This window comes from Salvelinus sp. IW2-2015, linkage group LG22 (assembly GCF_002910315.2).
Source record: "Salvelinus sp. IW2-2015 linkage group LG22, ASM291031v2, whole genome shotgun sequence".
NCBI classification, from domain to species: Eukaryota; Metazoa; Chordata; class Actinopteri; order Salmoniformes; family Salmonidae; genus Salvelinus; species Salvelinus sp. IW2-2015.
In genome coordinates, this window is record NC_036862.1 from 361,990 (window position 1) to 385,874 (window position 23,885).

The following is a 23,885-nucleotide window of genomic DNA, read 5'->3' on the forward strand; positions in this document are numbered from 1 at the left end:
TCCTTCTTAATGCATTTGAGCCAATCAGTTGTGTTGTGACATGGTAGGGGTGGTATACAGAAGATAGCCCTATTTGGTAAATGACCAAGTCCCATATTATGGCAACAACAGCTCAAATAAGCAAAGAGAAACGACAGTCCATCATTACTTTAAGACATGAAGGTCAGTAAATCCGGAACATTTCAAGAACTGAATGTTTTTGCGACTGCACTTGAAGAAACTATCAAGCGCTATGATGAAACTGGCTCCATTCATTAGAGTTCATTAGTTAYCAGCCTCAGAAATTGCAGCCCAAATAAACGCTTCAGAGTTCAAGTAACAGACATCTAATCATCAACTGTTCAGAGGAGACTGCGTGAATCAGGCCTTCATGGTTGAATTGCTGCAAAGAAACCACTACTAAAGGACACCAATTAGAAGACCTGCTTGGGCCAAGAAACATGAGCAATGGACATTAGACCGGCGGAAGTCTGTCCTTTGATCTGATGAGTCAAAATTTGACATTTTTGGTTCCAACCGCCRTATCTTTGTGAGACGCAGAGTAGGTGAACGGATTATCTACACGTGTCGTTCCCACCATGAAGCATGGAGGAGGAGGTGTGATGGTGACACGGTCAGTGATTTATTTAGAATTCAAAGCACACTTAACCAGTATGGCTAMCACAGCATTCTGCAGAAAAACGCCATCCCATCTGGTTTGCACTTAGTGGGACTATCATTTGTTTCTCAACAAGACAATGACCCAACACACCTCCAGGCTGTGTAAGGGCTATTTGACCAAGAAGGAGAGTGATGGAGTGCTGCTTCAGATGACCTGGCCTCCACAATCACCCAACATCAACCCAATTGAGATGGTTTGGGATTGTCTAGAAGGAGTTGGACAACTGCAGAGTGAAGGAAAAGCAGCCAAGAGGTACTCAGCATGTGGAAATTCCTTCTAGAATGTTGGAAAAGCATTCCATGTTAAGAGAGAATGCCAAGTGTGCAAAGCTGTCAGGGCAAAGGATGGCTACTTTGAAGAATCTTTGTTTAACACTTTTTTGGTTACTACATGATGCCATATGTGTTAGTTCATAGTTTTGATGTCTTCACTACAATGTAGAAAATAGTATAAATAAAGGAAAACCCTTGAATATGTAGGTGTGTCCAAACTTTTGACTGGTACTGTAGGTCAAATACACTTATTTATTTTCATCAAACAATGCCGGTGTCCCAAATTGCACCCTATCCCCTATATATAGTGCACTATATAGGGGATCGGGTGCAATTTGGGACAAAAGGGAGCCATGTTAATTCCTGACTCCTTCCGTTTGCTATACAGAGCTTAATTGATTTAATGTAGCTTAGTCCTCTATCATCTTGACAATACACATTTTCCATCTAACCGATCAAGCACACGATTTCACAACGTTGCATTATTTTCAAAAGTAGTGTGTGCTCACTGTCATGAATAAAAGGTGCTGGTTTTTGAAAGCCACTTATTAAGAGTAAATCTTTCATGCTGTTCAGTAGGGATAGGGAGGGACTGGAGGTCTAGCACTGGAGTATGCAAACCACTCAACTACCGGTCATTAAATCAGAGTTAGAATACCTATAGCTGATAATGGACAATGCATTGTTCAAGATACTTTCACCATTGTTGAACCTTTAGACTCATGCCAAACGGTAGCCAAGTTCCTCAACTCCACGATGATTTCGTTGACAAAGTTGAGCACAGACTAGAGTTTAATTGAACCTCCCAACTCACTATGCAGTCGATACTTAAAAAATTTAAATTCCTAAACCCTTACCATGTACCCATCTTTGTCTGTTGTTGCAGGCCTTTGTTCGCAAAAATCCCCACTTTTTAATTACACGGTAATAAAATACAACCGACTGTTTCTTCATTGCTGTTGCTCTAAGATGGCAACTCGGCGTGAATGCGCATGTGTCAATTGAATCTCAAAAAGGAAACAGTCAGTGGTTGTATTTGACTAACGTTTTATTAAAAAGTATGGATTTCAGCAAACAAGGAAAGGGATGCAAACAGAGGACAAACATGGTAAGGGTTTAAGAATTGAAAAAAAAATGTAAGTATCAACTGCACAGCGACTCGAAGGAGTCGGAGGTTCATCATTTATTTTTATTTTTTATAACTCGTCTGCACTCAACTCCATGAATTAAATAATCTTGGAGTTAACGTACTTGGTTAGCCAAACAGMTGAGATGTCTTTAAGAGTTAACCTTCATCTTGGGCAATGCCAAATATCTGCTTGTGCGTTTGACAACTCATCGTTCATGTACGTGTGTCATGAAAACGCATATTACGCACAACTAGTGCATTATATGTATTATACACAACTAGATCTAGCTATACACCAGGCTATTCTGACATGATTGGATTTATTTAAAAAATCTAAATACTATAGCAAGGGTAAGGGCCTTTGGTCAATTTTGATGCTGAAAGATATCAATAGTCAACGAGCGGTTGAGTATTGGAAGGATAAAGCACTTGGATATAGTTGGAATAGTGAAGGACCACTGACATTCTCTACCACTGTCAGCATAAGTAGCCTGGTCCCCGGATTCGTTTATTCTGTATAGCCAACTCCTATGGTCGCTGTCATGCAAAACCCTTAGGTCGGAAGCTTCTTAAGTAATTCTGCCTCATTGGTTTGTTGCGCTGGTCAGGACGTCTCTGGTCCTTGGCACCTTCACGGTCATCTCTCCTCGCGTTGGTGCATGACACCCGTAGTGTCTACGTACAAAGTATGGTGGGTAGTGCCGTTTGCATGGAGGGGGCCTCTCCTTCAGGGTACTCTCGGTTTGACATGACAATAACCATGGGAATTGGCAATTCAACATAAACAGATCTGGGACCAGGCTAACGTGTAAGGACTAAAACCGTGTGTCCACCTGATTCCATAGCAGAGGGATTGAGTGAACGTCTGTCAGCTTTGCTTATGTCAACTGGCTTAATTGAGAAACAATGTATGCAGTGTCTAGGGGTTACAGAACAAGCACGTGTTTCATTTCTGGCACACAGCAATACGCTTTTGAGTTGGAGGCCCCAGGCACAAGCGGCACGCTGGGAGAACGTGAGCCAGCCAGCCCCAATCTACAGGTATATTTCCCTGGCCGCTGTAACTTATCAAGCTCTGAACCTTTAACAGACTTAAGGCTTTTAAACTAGACCACCACAGGGGATGTTGCTGCTTTTCGGAATGCAGAGTAACGACAGACACACAGAGAAATCCTATGGATGTGTTCTCAGCTCAACCACTAATGTAAATGCTTTCCCTTTTACTGGGGTTCAACTCTAACAGTTACATGAATCCAATCCATTATTAAGAGCACTTGGGGCTTATACAATGCATTCGGAAAGTATTCAGACCCCGTCCCCTTTTCCATATTTTGTCCATTCTAAAATGGATTAAATTAAATGTTTTCCTCATCAATCTATACACAATACCCAATAATGACAAAGCTAATTTATTAAAAATTAAAAACAGAAATACCTTACGTAAATAAGTATTCAGACCCTTTGCTATGAGATTCGAAATTTATCTCAGGTGCATCTTGTTTCCATTGATCATCCTATTCCTAAAACTTGATTGGAGTACACCTGTGGTAAATTCAACATATTGGACATGATTTGGAAAGGCACACACCTGTCTATACAAGGTCCAACAGTTGACAGTGCATGTCAGAGCGAAAAACAAGCAATGAGGTCGAAGGACTTGTCCGTAGAACTCTGAGACAGGATTGTGTCGAGTCACAGATCTTGAGAAGGGTACAACATTTTTTTCCCTCAGCATTGAAGGTCCCCAAGAACACAATGGCCTCCATCATTCTTAAATGGAAGATTGGAACCACCAAGACTCTTACTAGAGCTGGCCGCTCTGCCAAACTGAGCAATCGGTGGAGAAGGGCCTTGGTCAGGGAGGTGCCCAAGAACCTGATGGTCACTCTGACAGAGCTCCTCTGTGGAGATGGGAGAACCTTCCAGAAGGACAACCATCTCTGGAGCACTCCACCAATCAGGCCTTTATGGTAGAGTGGCCAGACGGAAGCCACTCCTCAGTAAAAGGCACGTGACAGCCTGCTTAGAGTTTGCCAAAAGGCACCAAAGGACTCTCAGACAATGAGAAACAAGATTCTCTGGTCTGATGAAACCAAGATTGAACTCTTTGGCATGAATGCCAAGCGTCACGTCTGGAGGAAACCTGGCACCATCTCTACGGTGAAGCATGGTGGCAGCATCATGGTGTGGGGATGTTTTAGCAGCATGGACTGGGAGACTAGTCAGGATCGAGGGAAAGATGAACGGTGCAAAATACAGAGAGATCCTTGATGAAAACCTGCTCCAGAGTGCTCAGGACCACAGACTGGGGTGAAGTTTCACCTTTCAACGTGACAACAACCTTAAGCACACAGCCAAGACAACACACTAGTGGCTTTGGGACAAGTCTCTGAATGTCCTTGAGTACCCCAGCCAGAGCCCAGACATGAACCCGATCGAACATCTCTGGAGACCTGAAAATAGCTGTGCTGCAACGCTCCCCATCCAACCTGACAGAGCTTGAGAGGATCTGCTTGTAGTGTCATACACATGAAGACTCGAGGCTGTATTCGCTGCCAAAAGGTGATTCAACAAAGTACTGAGTAAAGGGTCTGAATACTTGTGATATTTCAGTTTTATATTTTTAATAAATTAGCAAACATAAAAAAATWAAGTTTTTGCTATGTCATTATGGTGTATTGTGTGTAGATTGATGAGGCGGAAAAAAACTATTGAATATATTTTAGAATAAGGCTGTAACGTAGCAAAATGTGGGAAAAGTCTAGGGTTCTGAATACTTTCCGTAGGAACTGTGTGTGTGTGTGTGTGTGTGTGTATATATATATACACATATATATATACACACACATACAGTTCCTTCATATATATATAATCCCTTACTGTATTTACTAGTAGTAGGTCTCCAAAGGAAAAATGCATATGTTATTAGGCACTCTTATTCTAATAATATGACATAATATCCTTATCAGCTTGGAGATATGAGCTGTAGGAGTCCAGTCAATAAAAGGAGGAAGTGAGGTCATGTGAGGTCATTGGGTTTGTGTGGTTTATTGAAGGTATAACCTCCCCTGGTCATCCCTCCAGCAGGGGGAACCAGTACTCTGGGTCTCCAGGACCATCAGAGCAGTGGAGAACTGGAGGGAGAGGAGGTTAGTCTAGTCCCCTCAAACTCAACTCTGGACCTCAAAGCCAGTTCCACTGCTTTCATTCCATTGTTCCCCTCTAATCACATACAGATTTACACCTTGGACACCAGGTAGATGCAAATATGTATCAGGTAGAACAGAAAACCAACAGGCTCCGGACCTCATATGGTAAGAGTTGAATACTCCTGGTCTAGCCTATGTATGTAAGGCCACATATAGCAAGTCCCTTGTTAATTTACGGGAGGTAGGTGGGGGGGAAGGGGTGGGGATTCCCAAGGCTTGGGTCTCAGGCTCTAAAGATGTGAACGGCGCGCACCACATACTGCCTGCAGATGGGGCACTCGTTCATCCGCTTGCCACACTTGGTGCAGGTGACCATGTGGCCGCACTCCAGCAGGACACAGTCAATAGGAGAGTCCATGCAGATCTTACACAGGTTCTCCTCCTGGCCAGGGTTACCACTGGGGTCTGGGAGAAAGAAACAAGGGAAAAACACCCTTACAAACACATTTCATTAAAAATATCTTGTACTCAGTTGACCAAAGACAACTTGTTAACACTCAACCAACTGTTATTAAATCGGAGAGTTATAATACCTATAGCTCATAAATGATTTTTCAAGGCACTTTCACCATTGTCATGCCAAACGGAAGATTTTCAACTTTCATCTTGGGGAGCTTTGCATTGCCTTAAGCGCGGGGGGGGGGGGGAACTCACCTGTGCCGTCATTTGTACTTGAAACTGGAGGATACAGGGAAGAATAAAATGAAAAAAGCATGTTAAAGACTTCCTTGAATGATGCAATTCATTTTCAAAAATGGAATAATAAAACCAAAAAATATCAATTGAGAAATTCCCTGTTGTTTTACAAGATATAAACTTCAGTAATAGTAAAACGTTTCATTTGAGAGGTATTTTATTTGTTGCATGTGTCAAGCCTCAAATCAGACAAACAAATGCACATGCCATATCATTAGATGCCTTTCCATAATTTGTGAATTTTCACAACAATTTGTGAAACTACAAACATATTGTGGCGCGAGTTGGGATAGCACATCGTCATGGAGCCTGAAGTGTTGCTGCCTTGGTTGAAGTGGGAATCGGAGGTTCTAATAATTATATACAGTGGATTTGGAAAGTATTCAGACCCCTTCACTTTTTCCACATTYTGTCACGTTACAGCCTTATTCTAAAATGAATATARTTGTCGTCCCCCCACCTCATCAATTTACAAACAATACCCCATAATGACAAAGCAAAAACAGGATTTTAGAAATGTTTGCAAATTTACATGGGAATATCACATCACCTATTCAGACATTTTACTCAGTACTTTGTTGAAGCACCTTTGGCAGCGATTAYAGCCTTGATTCTTCTTGGTTATGACGCTACAAGCTTGGCACACCTGTATTTGGGGAGTTTCTCCCATTCTTCTCTGCAGATCCTCTCAAGCTCTGTCAAATTGGATGGGGTGCGTAGCTGCACAGCTATTTTGAGGTCTCTCCAGAGATGTTCGATCGGGTTCAAGTCCGGGCTCTGGCTGGGCCACTCAAAGACATTCAGAGACTTGTCCCAAAGCCACTCATGTGTCRTCTTGGCTGTGTGCTTAGGGTCATTGTCCTGTTGAAAGGTGAACCTACACCCCAGTMTGAGGTCCTGAGCACTCTGGAGCAGATTTTCATCAAGGATCTCTGTACTKTGATCCATTCATCTTTCCCTCGATCCTGACTAATCTCCCAGTCCATGCTGCTGAAAAACATACCCACATTATGATGCTGCCACCACCACACTTCACCGTAGGGATGRTGCCAGGTTTCCTCCAGATGTGACGCYTGGCATTCAGGCCAAAGAGTTCAATCTTGGTTTCATCAGACCATATAATCTTGTTTCTCATGTTCTGAGAGTCTTTAGGTGCCTTTTGGCAAACTCCAAGCGGGCTGTCATGTGCCTTTTACTGAGGAGTGGCTTCCGTCTGGCCACTCTACCATAAAGCCTGATTGGTGGAGTGCTTCAGAGATGGTTGTCCTTCTGGAAGGTTCTCCCATCTCCACAGAAGAACTGGAGCTCTGTCAGAGTGACTATTGTTTTTTTTGTGTGTTTAAAAAAAAACATTTTAGAATATTCAGAAAAACGTACTATCCGGGGTGTATTTATTAGTGCACACCGTAGTAAACTGCTTTACAACATAATCTTTTTTTCAACAAAAACAAGGTACTTATTGGACAAATTCAGGTATGTCCCGCACAGCTTCATCCTAGGTCCCTCCCAGTTACGTCCTGTTCGATTCCGTTTCATTCCTAGTAAATACACCCCAGTTCAACTATGATGCCAGTAGGGAAAACAACCATATATCACAATCATTGCAGGTAAAACCTCCTTTACCCAGATTCTGGAGGTCCTTCTGGTCGTGATAGAGGCGGGTGACCCTCTCCATTAGCTCCCACTTCTCGCAGCAGCCCTTGTAGTTGACAAAGTTACGGGCTAGGATCTCCTTGAGCTGCCGGACGCTGAGGGCCTCGATGTCGTCTGCCGTGGCCAGGTCTGACAGCGACGCCCTGCGGCCTGGCGCCAGCACCTCATCTGTGTCTGAGGACTGAGCAACAGCATAGCAAAATCAGAGTTGCGTTCAATAGTGAACAATGTTGTGGAACGTTCAGATACATTGTGTTAAGGGCCTGTAAAATGGACATACATTGATCTATAACTAACACGTGCATCTAAGAGTCAGGTATCAAGTCAGCTCGATTCATGACATTTTTATACAGCCATGTTCAGTATGTTGCACCCTCCTTAACGCACACTTGATTGGCATAAAATAAAAATCGAGTGAAAAAGGTTACAGTTTCATTAGAATGGAATGACACAAATGGTAGGCTATTCCTGATTTTCTAAGGTCAGACGGAAATCGTGAACAATCACATCACATTGACAGCCATCATGTTTGAATGTCAGAATGATTGATTAAAGGGATCCATACACTAACTGTGAACAGGGCCCATATTCATAAAGATTTACAAAGTAGTGCTGATCTAGGATCAGTTTAGCCTTTTTAGAACAGTATTAGTAATAATAWCATGACGGGGGAACTGATCCTAGATCAGTACTATTGCTCTGAGACACTATGAATACGGGCCTAGAACCACAAGATGGATTTTGGTTCTTTGAGATCTATTTCTAGGTCGACAATTTGTGAGTCATTGTGTGACAACACCAACTATCTTGTTTAGCTACCCCAACCCAAACTGTATGAAGAGGAACAGTGTCAGTCACATGGGGCATTCACAGCCACAGTGCAGGAAATGGCAACACGCCACATTACATGCCAAAGCTGAAATCCATCAGTGGGGATAAGAATAGATTACTGCTTGGCTACAAGTGCCTACATTTCTGACAGACATGTGAATAATGGGGCACACCATGCAGACATGGAGAGCCAGCCATCAAACAACAAAACAGTGCTCTACAATGGGACTCTGTCTGAGCACAATGGCACTGGAGGGTCTAAAACAGTCACTAGCCTTATGTCCTACAGTATGAGTAAACTAAATATATAGGCCTAGCGATAGAGTTATCTAAACTCACCATTTCATGTCAAGATGAAAAAATAATTTGAAAGGGTGTCTCAAAAGTCTGAAATTACACTTGTCCTTCAGSAAACGCAGATGGCGTTTTGCTGCAGAATGCTGTGGTAGCCATACTGGTTAAGTGTGCATTGAATTCCAAATAAATCACTGACAGTGTCACCAGCAAAGCACCCACACAACCTCCTCTATGATTCACGGTGGCAACCACACTTGCAGAGATCATCCGTTCACCTACTCTGCGTCTCACAAGACACAGCGGTTGGAACCAAAAATCTCAAATTTGGACTCATCAGACCAAAGAACAGATTTCCACCGGTCTCATGTCCATTGCTCGTGTTTCTTGGCCCAAGCAAGTCTCTTCTTCTTATTGATGTCCTTTAGTAGTGGTTTCTTTGCAGCAATTCGACCATGAAGGCCTGATTCACGCAGTCTCCTCTGAACAGTTGATGTTGAGATGTCTATTACCTGAACTCTGTGAATCTTTTGAATCTTCAGTTCTTGAAATGTTCCAGATTTACTGACCTTCATGTCTTAAAGTAATGATGGACTGTCATTTCTCTTTACTTATTTGAGCTGATCTTGCCATAATATGGACTTAGTCATTTACCAAATAGGGATATCTTCTGTATACCACCCCTACCTTGTCACAACACAAMTGATTGGCCCAAATACATTAAGGAAAGAAATTACACAAATTAACAAGGCACACCGGTTAATGGAATGCRTTCCAGGTGACTACCTCATGAAGCTGGTTGAGAGAATTCCAAGAGTGTGCAAAGCTGTTAAAGGCAAAGGGTGGCTACTTTGAAGAATCTCAAATATATTTAGATTTGTTTAACAATTTTTGGGGTTACTACATGATTCCATGTGTTATTTCATAGTTTTGATGTCTTAACTATTATTCTACAATGTATAAAATAGTAAAARTAAAGAAAAACCCTGGAATGAGTAGGTGTGTCCAAACTTTTGACTGGCACTATATGACACTCCTCTTTCTAATATTTACAATGATCCAACAAACAGTTCCAATTTCCACCATTAACCAGAGAGGTTGTGCGGATTTGCCAACAAATAATACAATGGTCAACTTCCTTAATTGAGTTAATATTTAACATAGTAAGTCGTAGTAAATCAGTCATATCAACCTTTACCCTTTCTGAGAATGCTAGCCTTTAACTTCCTGCCAAAGCAGGTTCAAGCCATCACAGTTAAAAGCTTAGAGGTGGAAACCCGTCTTGCGTCAATGGAGGTCAAATCTGGTAAATGTCACAGGCCTCTATTTCACAGAATGTTTGTTCTCATTCTGTATAGGGCACACATAGTAAAAACAAAAATATATCTAGCAACCTAAAGCAGGTTCTGAGACCCATCTGAGATCAGGGCCTGTATTCATGAAGTGTCTCAGAGTATGAGCCAAGAACTGTGAAATACTTTTCTAGACAAAGGGACCATGAAAACCTTTTTAGCAGCATTAGTGTAGCCTCACTTTGATTTTTGGTTGTGTGCACTACCTGGTACTGTAGAGTAGTTCCCCAAGTTCATCACGAACAAGCTACAGACAGCTCAGAATAAAATGGCAAGGGTCATTCTGAATCTTAGACCTCGAGCTCGTGTTGGACGTCCTCGGCTCTGAACTACAGCGGCTATCAGTTGATAAAAGGGTCATTCAGTTGAAGTTGGCCCATAAAATCGTGTTGGGTACAGTCCCCCCCCCCAATATCTGAAAAACTATTTGTATGCGGTTAGGGACTCTAATTCCTACGCCACCAGAGGCAGTGCCACAGACTTCGTGCCATATGGATTCAAGAGCTTTACTGGTCAGAACACATTTTAATATACAGCAGTGGTAGAGTGAAACAAACTCCCGTCGGAGATAAAAAAAACAGTTTCTGCCAGTCTTAGGTTCAAACACTCCTGCAAGGCATAGTTAATGTTGAGATAGCCTTTATATTTTGTATACATTTACATATTTGGACACTGTATGATTGAATGAATCTATGGCAGTGCCCATGTCACTTGTTTTTTAACTGCAGCCCTTGCCTACCGATAGAGGACCACAATAGAAACAAGTATTTAGACTGCGTTTATAATCCTCTGAAATGTTGGTATATGCATCTGTTGCCTGGTGTAACATTTTGATGTATTTTAATATAAAATAAAAATCAAGCACTGATCTAAAAATCACATCATTGTTTTGTCTTTTAGACTAATGAATCAGGGGGGGGAGCTGATCCTAGATCAGCACTCCTACTCTGACATGCTTTATGAATACAGGCCCAGGGCTAAGGAGAGGATTCCCATCGCTGCTATAATAGTACAATGGCTAGGGCCAAGAGTACTACTATAGCAGGGTCAGGCTGTAGTACCTGCAGCTCCTGCTCTCCCTGCAGCTCTGTATCTCTCTCAGTGTCCAGTGGCTCCTCAGGACCCAAGGGCACCAACACAGACGGGGTCTACGAGCAAAAACCCACCACACACCAAAAACACTTAATTAGCAAGCTAGAGTTAGCCATGCTCTAACTGAAGGGGCCATACAGAAGGTTAGTAATCTATTCTCAAGCTATTGTTAATGCTACATAACACAAAAGGTGAGGCGATGGACAAAATGGTAAATTAATGGTTGACAGACAAACAAGGGTAAGGGGTTAGTCGTGTGTGGTATAGTAGGTTCTCTTGGGTTCGGGCCTCACCTGACTGCCCTCCTGAGTGGGTGGCAGCTGTGAAGGGACATGGTCTGTGGAGGTGGAGTCGGGGTGTGTGGAGGGTGTGGTGGTGGTAGTAGTAGTGGGGGCTGGAAGAGGAGTTGTCTCATGCTGGGTCACAGTGGGGGTCTGTGTTTGGTTCAGAGGGTTTATGATTGGGCCAGAGGATGATGATGTCTGCTGTCCCAGGACCAGCTCCACCAGTTCCTCTTTCTCACGGCACATCTGTGTTGAAACCTCGTGCAGGTGGAGGTAGTCGCGCAGGTCCTTCACCTTGAGCTTCATCAGCTCGGTGCGCTCGAAAAGCGTGCCGTGAAACCGCTGGCAAGTGTGGCAAAGGCGTTGCCGGGGCTCAATCTGGGCCGAACATCTGCCGCAGTAGTTCTTCTTGCAGTCCACGCAGACATGCTGTGGGGGAGAGGAGACCGACACACAATCACTGTCAATCATGTGTCTGTTAGCATATTTTCCCTCCCTGGCTGTTATAATTCAGTAAATAATGGGACCAAAAGAGTTCCTTTTAAAACTTGGCCCAGACTTTGCTCCAACTCTAGCTGCAACCTGACACTGACAACGTAATGTCTAGATACTGAAGACCATGAAGCATAAATGCTCGTCTTGTTCAAATCTTGCCCTGGGGCTGGTTCCGGTACATTAAAGTACATAACCATTGCATTGGTTTTACCCTTTTCATGCCTCCACTAGATAATGGAGGTATTGAAGGGTGTGGAAAAAAAGCTAAGAGCAGCATGGATACTCAAGAGTCAAGCCTTGAGGTCTGGAGTATTGTTGGTTCTCTTTTCTCGGCAAGCTAGCCGTTCCGGTAGACTTCCGCTCATTGCACTAACACTAGTTAGTATGGGCTCACGAAACTACCTCTAACTTCATTTATACTGGACACAGAGACATAAAAATGGTATCCACGAGTTCACCTGACTCTGGGTAAGTAGAAATTACCAGAATATCGCAATATCCATTTTATCAATGTTGATCAATTTCTAATTGGCCAGGTCTGAATTAACCACTGATTAGAGAGGAAGGATGAAAAACCTGCCGTTCTACAGATCTCAAAGGCCGGATTTGGGAAAGGGTGGGCTGAGAGTGTTTTAGGTACCTTTCTGGCAAGGGTGACGAAGCGGCTTCCGCAGGCTTTGCACGTGTGTTCCGGGAGTGGGGGCGACGGGTAGCTGCTGTAACCTGAGTTAGTATAGGCCTGGTGACGCATGCTGCTGTTGCTCTCCTCCACCGTGGCAGTGTCCAGACAGAACCAGTTACAGCAGGACGTCCACATGCTCCACACCTGGAAACACACCAACTCTTAGATGGTCTCACCACCTGGACACACACGTGTTAATGTGGATAGAGTGGGTTAGTGAAGACAGACCACTGAGTTAAGAGTTTGTGGGAGAAAAAGAAAAGAGTAAGGAGTGTGGAGGTGTTGAATGGGTATGATCATGAACAGAGTGAGTAGTGAACATGAACATTTGAACATCTTGGCCATGTTCTGTTATAATCTCCACCCGGCACAGCCAGAAGAGGACTGGCCACCCCTCATAGCCTGGTTCCTCTAGGTTTCTTCCTAGGTTTTGGCCTTTCTAGGGAGTTTTTCCTAGCCACCGTGCTTCTACACCTGCATTGCTTGCTGTTTGGGGTTTTAGGCTGGGTTTCTGTACAGCACTTTGAGATATCAGCTGATGTAAGAAGGGCGATATAAATAAATTTGATTTGAGTAGTGAGTGACTAAAGAGGCAGGGTATGTATGAGTGGGGCAAACTTTAGAGCAATTTGAAGGGCATAAGCAAGGCCTGGGGTAATGCAGTGGAGAAAGAGCTGTAAGAGAGGTTGAGTAGGCTAGGCTAGGCTATAACAAAAACAACTGAAGTGCTGATGTTACAGTGCATTGGTGGTGTTATGTTCGGATTGCAATGTTGTATACAGCTCAATCAATGACACTGGGATTGCAATTGAAATGAGAGATGTGAAGTGAATGGCGTTGGCCTCAAACTTTTGTCAGTAAGGAGAGCAGGTAGCTGGCTTTTGGCTACCAGAAGTAAGGCTCCCATCATTAATTCAGAGCTTGTTTGCAGTCAGAGCTGCAGGAGCACAGGCTGGTGGGGCGGTATGTGAATTGGAGTGGGTCTAGGGGGTCTGGGATAATGGCATTGATGTGAGCCATGATCTGCCTTTCAAAGCATTTCACAGCTACAGTGCTACGGGGTGATAGTAATTTAGACAGGTTACCTTGGCGTTCAGTAGGAGTGCTGATCTGGGATCAAGTCCCCCTGTCCATGCAATAAGGCCTGAGGCAGTGTGGTATTTGGCTACACGTGCCTGGATACAGCCACTGGTCATATACCACAAACCCCAGAGGTGCCTTATAAACTGGTTAGCAACATAATTAGAACAGTAAAAATACATTTGTCATATACCAAAGCTTTTCAGCAAATATGCATTCAGGGCACAAACCATCCGGTTTATAATATTCATTGTGATCGAAAAGGTCAAAAGGATCCTAGATCAGCACTCTTCCTCTCAGACGCTTTATGAATACATACAGGCCTCACCTTAGTAGGTGAGGTCTACTAACTAGCTTTAGGTTACACCCTCAATCTCTCTCAGGAATTGACAATAGGATTGATCAGTTTTCAACTACTGCAGGGCCAATTCTCAGTCACTTGTTTATGCTCTGGTTCCCCTGTGGAACTTAATAGCTAGGCTACACACAAACACACTGCCATAGAGACCAAAACAAGACAGACCTAACAGCGCCTACCAAACAGCAAGGCAGATCCACATCAACAGCTGCTGCTAAGGAAATGCCTGCCACCAGGCTGCATCAAGTGGAGAACAGCTGAGGGAAAAGTGACTTGGTGCCTCAGGCATCCAGGGGCCAACTGCAAAGGTTTCACACCTGAATGCAGTGCAGAGTTAAGGAAGCCTAGTTGTACAATGAAGGAATCACTTGTAAAAACTAACAGTCTGACCATGTCCGTGCAATGTTACATTTTCTGATTGATAATAATACAAAGTGAAAGACGGCTGTCCCCCCATTCTAAAGTAGTAGCCTACAGGCTAGTAGGCACATTCGGCCCTGATACAGGCTCTCTTACCCTGTCAAATGTTAAGCAACAGTTGGATGGAAAATCAAACTAAAAAAACAACAACTTCACACCCAGTGTCAAAATGACACTTTAGTGGATGTAGACTGGCTTTAGTGGCGTAGGTCAGGGTAGCCCAAGATTACCTCTGAAAATAACAGCTCCTTAAGAGCATGACTGGCTCTGGCAGCCAAGTACTCCATCTAAAGGTGACTCGATTATCAATTGCGATACGGTTCTATTAACATAAAGCCCTTCACTTTCATATCACAAAATAATTTCGCAAATGCAAAGTAGACACTGTACACCACAGGAGGTTGGTGGCACCTTAATTGGGGAGAACGGGGCTCGTTGTAATGGCTGGAGCAGAAATAGGGGAATGGTATCAAATACGTCAAACATGGTTTCCATGTGTTTGATGCCATTCAATTCCAAAAATTATTATGAGCCGTCCTCCCCTCGGCAGCCTCCACTGCTGTACACGGTTTTAACTGGCAGTTAAAACAGAAAATATTTTCTGACATTCTAATAATTAACACAGTCTTCCGCAAACACACGATGTAACATGGATAGATGACCGTGTGGGAACAATAACTATATAATAGGTGTGTATCAATTTAACGTTTAAAAAAAAAAAATGTTTCTCCCTGATATGAAATTAGTCCTTCTGCTTCCAAAACCGTACCGAAAGCGATGCGTGTTAATGTTCAGCCCGAGCGTCGGAGCTCTTAACGAAACTCCATGTACTTAAGACGCATTCGTCCAATGACTATGACTTGTGTACTGTAATGGAACTGAGAAGCCAGAGTAGACTACTCAAAACCCCACACAGCAAGTGTGTCTCAATTGTCCCAGTTTGCACTACAATAGGCTTTACGTATACCTAGTTAGTTAGGTTTAGTGGACACTTATTCAACTTTTGAAACTTACATTACACTGTGACAGCAATAGTTACAGGGTCGCAAAGTCCAACACAACAAAGACATAGGGTCCACAATCAAAACCAATATAGCCACCCATATATACAGTATGTAGTTAACGTTAGCCACCACACTCAGAACGAGGCACAGAACCAAAACAATTGTGGGGGATGTCCCCGTACAGATGGACACGCCATCATCTTCCCAAATAAATATTTAGTACGACCGGAAAGAAAGCAGTAACGTTAGACTCGAAATCAATGTAGCTAGTTTTTCCCATTAATCTGCTGTTAATCTGCCCATTAGCAGACCACAAAAAGTAAATTCACTACGTTGCGTTACAAATACATTTGAGCTGTTCAGATACTAGCGAACGCAGACCATCTGCCCACAATAGCTGGCTGGTAAACTAACGTTAGTAGCTAGCTAGCTCCTGCTGCTAACTTTATCGAGTTGAAATGATCGACATAGCTACCTCGACACGAAGCCCGGGGTCGTGAGACGCGTGCTAACAGCAGCTGGCAAGTAGCTCGCGAGCTATGGATGACTTTTGTGGAGCTAATGTTCTCAGACACTCACAAAATGACAAGGAATAAATCGAAGTTAGCTAGTTGGAGTGAAACAGGAAGAAAGTGCTTCTAGCGAGTGACACTCCCCCGGCCAGTTTCTATCGCCCCAGAGAGTTGCTGATGCGTGTGCACGTACATTTCGAATCGCTAGTTGAATGCAGACACGTACGAAAGTTTTCATAAGTTTTGCATGCATTTTATTTCCAGGGAAGTAGTGTCCTCTGGTGGACACTAATAAAACGACGGGAATAATGAATAGAGTCCTCAACAATTTAAAGTTATTACATGCTATCAATTACATTGCAAATAAATATCACACATTGTAAACCCATTGGTTTATCCAGAATGTCTCTGCCACTATTTGATTGTAGCAGTAAAACATAGTACTGCAAAGGATGATTATCACGGGTATATCCCCATCATACAGTGCCTTCAGAAAGTATTCATACCCCTCGACTTATTCCACATTTTGTTGTTACAGCCTGAATTCAAAATGGATAAAATTTTCCCTAACCCATCTACACCCAATACCCCATAATGACAAATTGAAAATGTTTAGAGAAATTTGAGCTATACAAAAATATCAAATTTACATAAATATTCACACATTTGCTGCGATTACAGATGTGAGCAATGTTCTCTCTAAATGTAGCCCCGAGACTGCCGCGCAGAAATATCTCTCATCCCACAGAGAGAAGCACGATATTAAACTTCACTCAATTTTCTAGAGCAGTGGTCACCAACCGGTCGATCTCCAAGCCATTCCTAGTTGATCTCCAAACATTTATGTATAAAACCCAACGACAAAGCCATGTGTTTCTATATTTTTTGTTGTTCTTCTCCTCCTGTTGACGGTAGGTGCACGCGATTCAGCTGCCCTGAACTGTTGCCATTTTGAACCATTTCATGTCTGAAGGTACAAACGTTGCCTTCCCTGCGGGCCCAGAGAGCAAATCAAATTCACTATAGTGCAACCGCTGGCCAAACCGATGGCTCAGATGACCGTGTCTGCAGTAACGTAGCAGGCATAAAATAAAGCTACAGCAAAGTTGATACTGTGAGATTTCCAAACGTTTAAAACCATGACTAGAGGGAGACTGTCAAGGACTACAGCAAAGCGATTCTGTATTTATAAGTGAGTTTAAGTTGTTACTCAGCACTGTCAACACTTTGTATTCAACACTTTTATAAGCCATAAAATGTACATTCTTACTATTTCCACTCAGCGCTACAACAAGCACTGCAGCAGTAATGAATAAGTAGTAAAGTGTATCTATAGGCTTGCATTGTTGTTATTATTAGCGGCTTGGTTCTTTTTTAATATCAAGGAATATTTCACTTTCTCTGTTCATAGGAGTAACAGCATGAATTTGTGCATGAGGCAGAAATAATGCGGTGCGACTTGACTTATGCCATCAGCTGGAAGTCAGTGTCCCTTTTTGGTCAGTGTCAGTGGAGGGAAAAGGAGAGTGGAAGGATGTCTCCCTCCACTGAGACTGACCAAGCACCATCAGCCCAGTAAAATAAAAATATTTAAATGTATACTCACTCAGCTGTGCTTCACAAGTAATACTACAACAGATGTGTTACTGGTGTGATCATAGAGCCTACCTCAAATTTTGAAATATAATTTAAAAACATGTCCTGAACAACAATGCATTGGCAGGGCAATTCAAGCAAAGCCAATATGTGGGGATAATGTATTGGGCCTATAGCTTACTTCACAAACCTAATTGCTACAGTACTGTTTTTAATTGGTTAATGTTGAATACGTTTTAAGTCAAGTTTGAAAAAATCTGAGCGGTAGATCTTGGCAATGCATTTGACTCAGCGATCTTTAGTCAGAAAAGTTTGTTTACCTCTGTTCTCGAGTTTTCCCTGTTAACACTCAACGTTTCCCTTTCCTGTGGCAATTGCGATTCAATCAACGAAATATTAGCCACTTTCAGTGCAACATACCGAAACAAAACAAAGTATGCAAGAGATTTTGTTGTAGGCAGAACGCATCTGAGTTTTGAGCTTCCTATACAAAAGCACAAAACGTGTACATCTTTGTAAAGTGAGTCAGGTAAAGAGCTTTWAAAAAAAAATWATAATAGTCTTGAATAAGCTAAATAGCCAATAGGCAGGGGGTAGCATAATTTGTCCGATTCTCTGTAATAATTTTATGGGAATAATAATGCATTTTATTTTGTGAAGTAATTTCTTGCACCACACAACACAACAATTTCAATCACTTACTTGTCTAAAGGACAAGTCGATAAACAGGTTAATGTCAAGCCCTGCATGTTTTTTTCAAAAGTGTCATGGAATGTAGGCCTACATTGAACACCACACATTGGCTGCTACTGTAGGAAGAATGATAGAACAGCTATTTCCATGTTAAAATGTTATGCAATGCATTTTCTCCATTGTTTTTTAATGGTAGGCCACTCTGGTAGGCCTGCATTATGATCAAATTGCCACAGTAGTGTTATATCTAGCTTAGCTGTAGAAGAACGCACATCTACAGGGTTTCACATTGTACATCACTCTGACATTTAATGACATGTGCCACTCATTCTGACAACCCATTCATACGTAAAGCAGCACACTGTCGTAAACCATAACAACGTACAGTACGACGTACAGCACGTCGTACCATACATAACACCCCCCCCCCCCCCCTTTCCAAAACCAGGGACTGATACCATATATAAAAAATGTCCATAGGGAAAGAACCTAGAGTGATACCTGTGAGAAAAACATTAACCCGGCAGGGCGAGTTCATGCCCGCAAAGGCCGTTCTTCAGCCACCACCGCTTTTGGCTCTGGCCCTTGGGGAGCCCACAGAGGCTGGCGCTTGGGTTATAGTAGTGGGTGTATGTACAAAAATGTATGCACTCACTACTGTAAGTCGCTCTGGATAAGAGCGTCTGCTAAATTACAAAAATGTACATGTAAAATGTAGTGGAGGAGGTCCATCAGGTGCTGTCCCTTGCCTGTATGTCTGTTTTGTACTGGCCTGTGAGAGAGGAGTGGGAATTTGTATTCCTTGAGGGCCAGGGACTTTTCTGAGGCGGCTGGCGTGCCAGCGCAATCCATTGCTCAGCATGAAGGTGGCGGACCCCAGTTGTCGACTGACCTGCAAGGGGTCCGACCAGAATGAGACCATTTTGTTGCACCGCTGAGGCCGTCGGGCCAAAACCCAGTCTGACACTTGGATGATCGGATTCTTCACCCTGTGTGCCCTGTCGAAACGCTGTTTCATTGCTCTTTGGTGCCTGGTTACTACCTGCTTTGCTTGGGTGTTCTGAGTCTGTCCAGTGGCAGTTCCATCTCATGACCTAGCATGAGAGATGCCGGGGAGACCTGTGTTGTTGCGTGTTTGCTTGCTCTGTAGTGCATTAGCATTTGGTTCAAGGCAGTTTGGAACGTGCACCCCTGGACCAGATGCGCTTCGATACCGTTCTTCAGTGTTTGGTAGAAGCGTTCCACCCCTCCGTTAGCTTGTGGGTTGTAGTAGGCAGTGCAGATCTGTTGTTGCTGAGATAGGAGGAGAACTCGACAGAGGTTAGTTGGGGCCTATTGTTCATGGTGAGGGTGAGGGTTAAGCCCCACCTTGTGAAAAGGCTGTCTAGGATGTCCACGATGGTCTGTGCTGTGACAGTTCCAACACAACTTCTGGCCACTTAGAGTGGTGGTCATACGCCACCACCAGGAAGCGCTGATAGTGAGGGACTGCGTGTCCATGGATCTTGCCAAAGATGTTCAGCTGGATGTGTTTACAGCCGCAGAACAGCCCTGTGAGAGGCTGCATGGGGGGGGGACTTTCCTGTATTTCCACTGAGGAGGCATACAGCACAATCCCTGACCAGGGCTTCAATATCGTGGTTGATGCCTGGCCACCACATAAGGTCTCAACATAGCTGCTTGACCTTCACTATGCCCAAGTGGCCTTTGTGTGCCATGGATAGAACATGCGCACGTTGGCCACTCGGGACTACAGTGCAAAACCCTCGAGAGACACAGAACTCTTCCCAGCAAGAAAGTTTGTGCTTCACCCTGGCGAAAGGTACCAGCTCTTCTTTGCACATATGCTGTCCATCCAGTGCATATGTAGGGGCACAGGGTAGACCGTGTGGGGTCCTGTTCCAATGCTTCAGCTCTTCCAGTGAAACAGTTGGCTGAAGGGGAGCGTAGAGCATTTGTACAAGCTCTGTTTCGTTGTCGTCTGGCAAGACGGTCGGAGTAGGAGTGTCAATGGCGCGTGAGAGAAGGTCTGCAGCCGTGCTATCCCTCCCCGGAGTGAACATCAGCAGATAGTCATACTATCTGAGGCGGTAGTCCCATCTGTGCAGTCAAAGTGGCTTGTGGCCAGTTCATGAGGCTGACAGTAGCGTCGTGAGGGACAGGTGGTCGGTTCGGAGCGTGAACAGCCAGCTATACAGGTAGAGGTGCCACCTTTTGCACACCCAGACACAGGCCAGTGCTTCTCGTTCACCAACAGTGTACCGTTGCTCAGTGGGTTTCAGGGTCTCGAGGCGAAGGTGACGGGCCTCTCAATGACATTCTGCAGCTGTGAGTGCTCCAGCTGAGGAATCACAGGTGGCATTGGTGGGGCAGACGGTGTCAAAGTGAGCCAAGACTGAGGCTGTGGTGAGCTGGCTCTTCAGTGAGCAGGCCGCAGTCCAGGCCCATGGCTCGTCCTTGAAGAGATGGCGAAGGGGCGCTGTGGTCTGAGAGTAGTGGGGCAGAAACCGGAGGTAGTAGGCTGTCATGCCCAAGAATGAGGCCACCTGAGAGGCTGAGGTAGGTTCCGGGATGCGGTGAACTGCTTCAATGTTCAGCATAAGAGGGGCAATGCCTTTGGCCGACAGGCTGAACCACACAAACTTGACGGCTGGAGCTGCAAGGGTGCACTTGCACCATTCAGGGTCAGATTGTTCTGCAGTAGAGTACTGAATAGTCTGTGGAGTCGATGGTCATGTGGAGGTCAGGGCCATGGAACACGATGTCGTCCAGACAGACTGCCACCCGGGTATTCCAGCGAGGATGATACTCATCACGTTCTGGAAGCAGCTGGGGGCGGAGCTAAGTCCAAAAGGCATGTGTGTGTATCTGAACACACCAGCGTGTGTGACAAAGGTCTCTGCTGGCTGGGTGGAAGGGTACCTGAAGATAACTCTGACGTGGGTTGAGCTTCGTTAAGACCCTGGAGCCGTGAAATTGTGCGGTCAGCTCCTCAGCTGTAGGCAAGGGGTACTTATCCGGGACAGCCTTGTTCAGCGCATGGAGATCCACACAGGTCTGGATTCCACCGGATTTTGGTTGCAATGACCAAGTTTGAAATCCAGGGGGCAGCGTTGACTGGCTCAATGATGTCTGCCTCCAACTGTGACTGGAGATCTTTTGTGACATCATCACACAGTGCAAAGGCGATACGCCACAGGGGCTGCATGACTGGGGTCACGTCCAGGTTCAGTAGGGGCCTGTGAGTAAAGGTTGTGAGGCAGCCCAGTTCATCAAACAGAGCTGGCCAGTTCTGTTGCCATGTGCAGGTAGCCTGGTGGATAGCAGACCCCCTGTCATCTCTCAGTGTAAACCCCAAGCCTGTGAAGAGGTCGAGGCCCAGGAGTTTGGCACCGCGCTTTGCAACGTAAAATGTGAATAGAGGTAGTAGATGCTTGGCGCTGTAGTGCACTGGGACCTGGAGGGTGCCGGAAATGTCTATCTTGGAGATACAGTACCCACACAGGGCAGTGGAGAGCTGTTGGAGTGGTAGGTTACTGAACAACTTGTAGTAAGTGGCAAGGTTGAGCAACGACACCGCAGCGCCAGTATCCAGTAGCAAAGGCCAACCCACCTCGCTCAGCTGCACAGTGCATGTCTTGAATGACACATGGTTGGTGGAGACAGTTCGGATTTCTGTGTGTTTATGTTGAGAGCGAGTGGAGAATATGGGCCTGTTCTGAGTGGAGCTAGTACCTGGGGCAGAACGACACACTTTTGCAATGATGGTATTTTGAACCGTTCTTGCATATCTTTCCATGGGCTGGGCAGTTTGGTAATCCGTCTGGCCCAGTAGCCTTGTGAATGTTGACCTGTTTAAAGGTCTTACTCACGTCGGCTACGGAGAGCGTGACACACAGTCGTCGGGAACAGCTGATGCTCTCATTGCATGCCTCAGTGTTGCTTGCCTCGAAGCGAGCGTAGAAGTGATTTAGCTCGTCTGGTAGGCTCGTGTCACTGGGCAGCTCGCGGCTGTGCTTCCCTTCGTAGTCTGTAATAGTTTGCAGGCCCTGCCACATTCGACAGGTGTCGGAGCCGGTGTAGTACGATTCAATCTTAGTCCTCTATTGGCGCTTTCCCTGTTTGATGGTTCGTCGGAGGGCATAGCAGGATTTCTTATAAGCTTCCGGGTTAGAGTCCCGCACCTTTAAAGCTTCACCTCTACCCTTTAGCTCAGTGTGAATGTTGCCTGTAATCCATGGCTTCTGTTTGGGGTATGTACGTACAGTCACTGTGGGGACTAATTGCACTAATTGATAAAGCCAGTGACTGATGTGGTGTACTCCTCAATGCCATCGGAAGAATCCCAGGACATATTCCAGTCTGTGCTAGCAAAACAGTCCTGTAAGTTTAGGATCCGCTTCATCTGATCACTTTTTTTATAGACCGAGTCACTGGTGCTTCCTGCTTTAATTTTAGCTTGTAAACAGGAATCAGGCGGATATAATTATGGTCAGATTTGCCAAATGGAGGGCGAGAGAGAGCTTTGTACTCGTCTCTGTGTGTGGAGTAAAGGTGATCTCTAATTTTTTCCCCCCTGGTTGCGCATTTAACATGCTAATAGAAATGAGGTAAAACTGATTTCCCTGCATTAAAATCCCCGGCCACTAGGAGCACCGCCTCTGGGTGAGCAGTTTCCTGTTTGCTTATTTCCTTATACAGCTGACTGAGTATGGTCTTACGGATTTCGTCAACGATCATCCGTCATTGACGGAAACCCTCTGGAATAGACAAACACATGCATTTTATAGGCCTATTATGAAAGCCACTGCTATTTAACAGAGAACAGATCAGTAACTCAAATATTTGACATATTGGTGTGTAAAAGAAATGGGGACAGAATGAATTAAGTAAGAAAAGTAAATTATCTTTCAGTCAGATAAAGTGAATATTCGTTTGGGTGAGCTGATGCCTATAGAATGTTCACCCTGTAGTTGAGGGCAGTGCACCGGTGATTCCACAAAGTCCAGACACTGAGAAGAAGAGTGTTGGTTAGGGCCCTTGCTCACCAGTTACAGAGATTAGTGTCTAACAGCATTAGCAGCGTACTGGTGCCTGTATTATGACACCATCAGAAATAGTAGAAGCCTTGTCTGGCAGCGAAACAGTTAATTCAGCCTCATTTACTGCTTAAAAAAACATGGCTGACTTGCTTCAACAAATGTGGTTTCTACTGACAATTCAGATGTACAAACTATGGCATAATGGAACGATGAGCGGATAAGAGGCAATCCATAATTTCGATTATGACATTAATGGGCGAGCGACGACGGACGTAGTCAATATACATACAGTGCATTCAGAAAGTTTCACATTTTGTAACATTACAACCTTATTCTAAAATTGGGTGCCTTGGTCAGTGATGTGACCAAGAACACGATGGTCACTTTGACAGAGCTCCAGAGTTCCTCTGTGGAGATGGGAGAATCTTCCAGAAGGACAGCCATCTCTGCAGCACTCCTCCAAATCAAGCCTTTATGGTAGAGTGGCAAGACAGAAGCAAATCCTCAGTAAGACACATGACAGCCTGCTT

At 44.4% G+C, this 23,885-nt stretch overlaps 1 protein-coding gene across 3 annotated transcripts; it reads right to left on the reverse strand.

Annotated features, from left to right (window-relative positions):
* Positions 1 to 5,403: 5,403 nt before the first annotated feature.
* On the reverse strand, positions 5,404 to 16,163 carry rffl (ring finger and FYVE-like domain containing E3 ubiquitin protein ligase). Of its 3 annotated transcripts, none has more exons than XM_023967188.2 (7): positions 15,988 to 16,163; positions 12,609 to 12,829; positions 11,483 to 11,902; positions 11,159 to 11,245; positions 7,591 to 7,801; positions 5,926 to 5,949; positions 5,404 to 5,676 (listed from the first exon to the last, which is right to left on the reverse strand). In XM_023967188.2, exons 2-7 carry the CDS (start codon positions 12,783 to 12,785, stop codon positions 5,495 to 5,497), a joined length of 1,101 nt encoding a protein of 366 aa, XP_023822956.1. In that variant the 5' UTR covers positions 12,786 to 12,829; positions 15,988 to 16,163; the 3' UTR covers positions 5,404 to 5,494. The 3 variants fall into 3 exon arrangements, with proteins under 3 accessions (XP_023822956.1, XP_023822955.1, XP_023822958.1); XM_023967187.2 differs by having other exon boundaries at positions 12,609 to 12,794; positions 15,988 to 16,145; XM_023967190.2 differs by lacking the exon at positions 11,159 to 11,245 and having other exon boundaries at positions 12,609 to 12,794; positions 15,988 to 16,145.
* Positions 16,164 to 23,885: the final 7,722 nt, after the last annotated feature.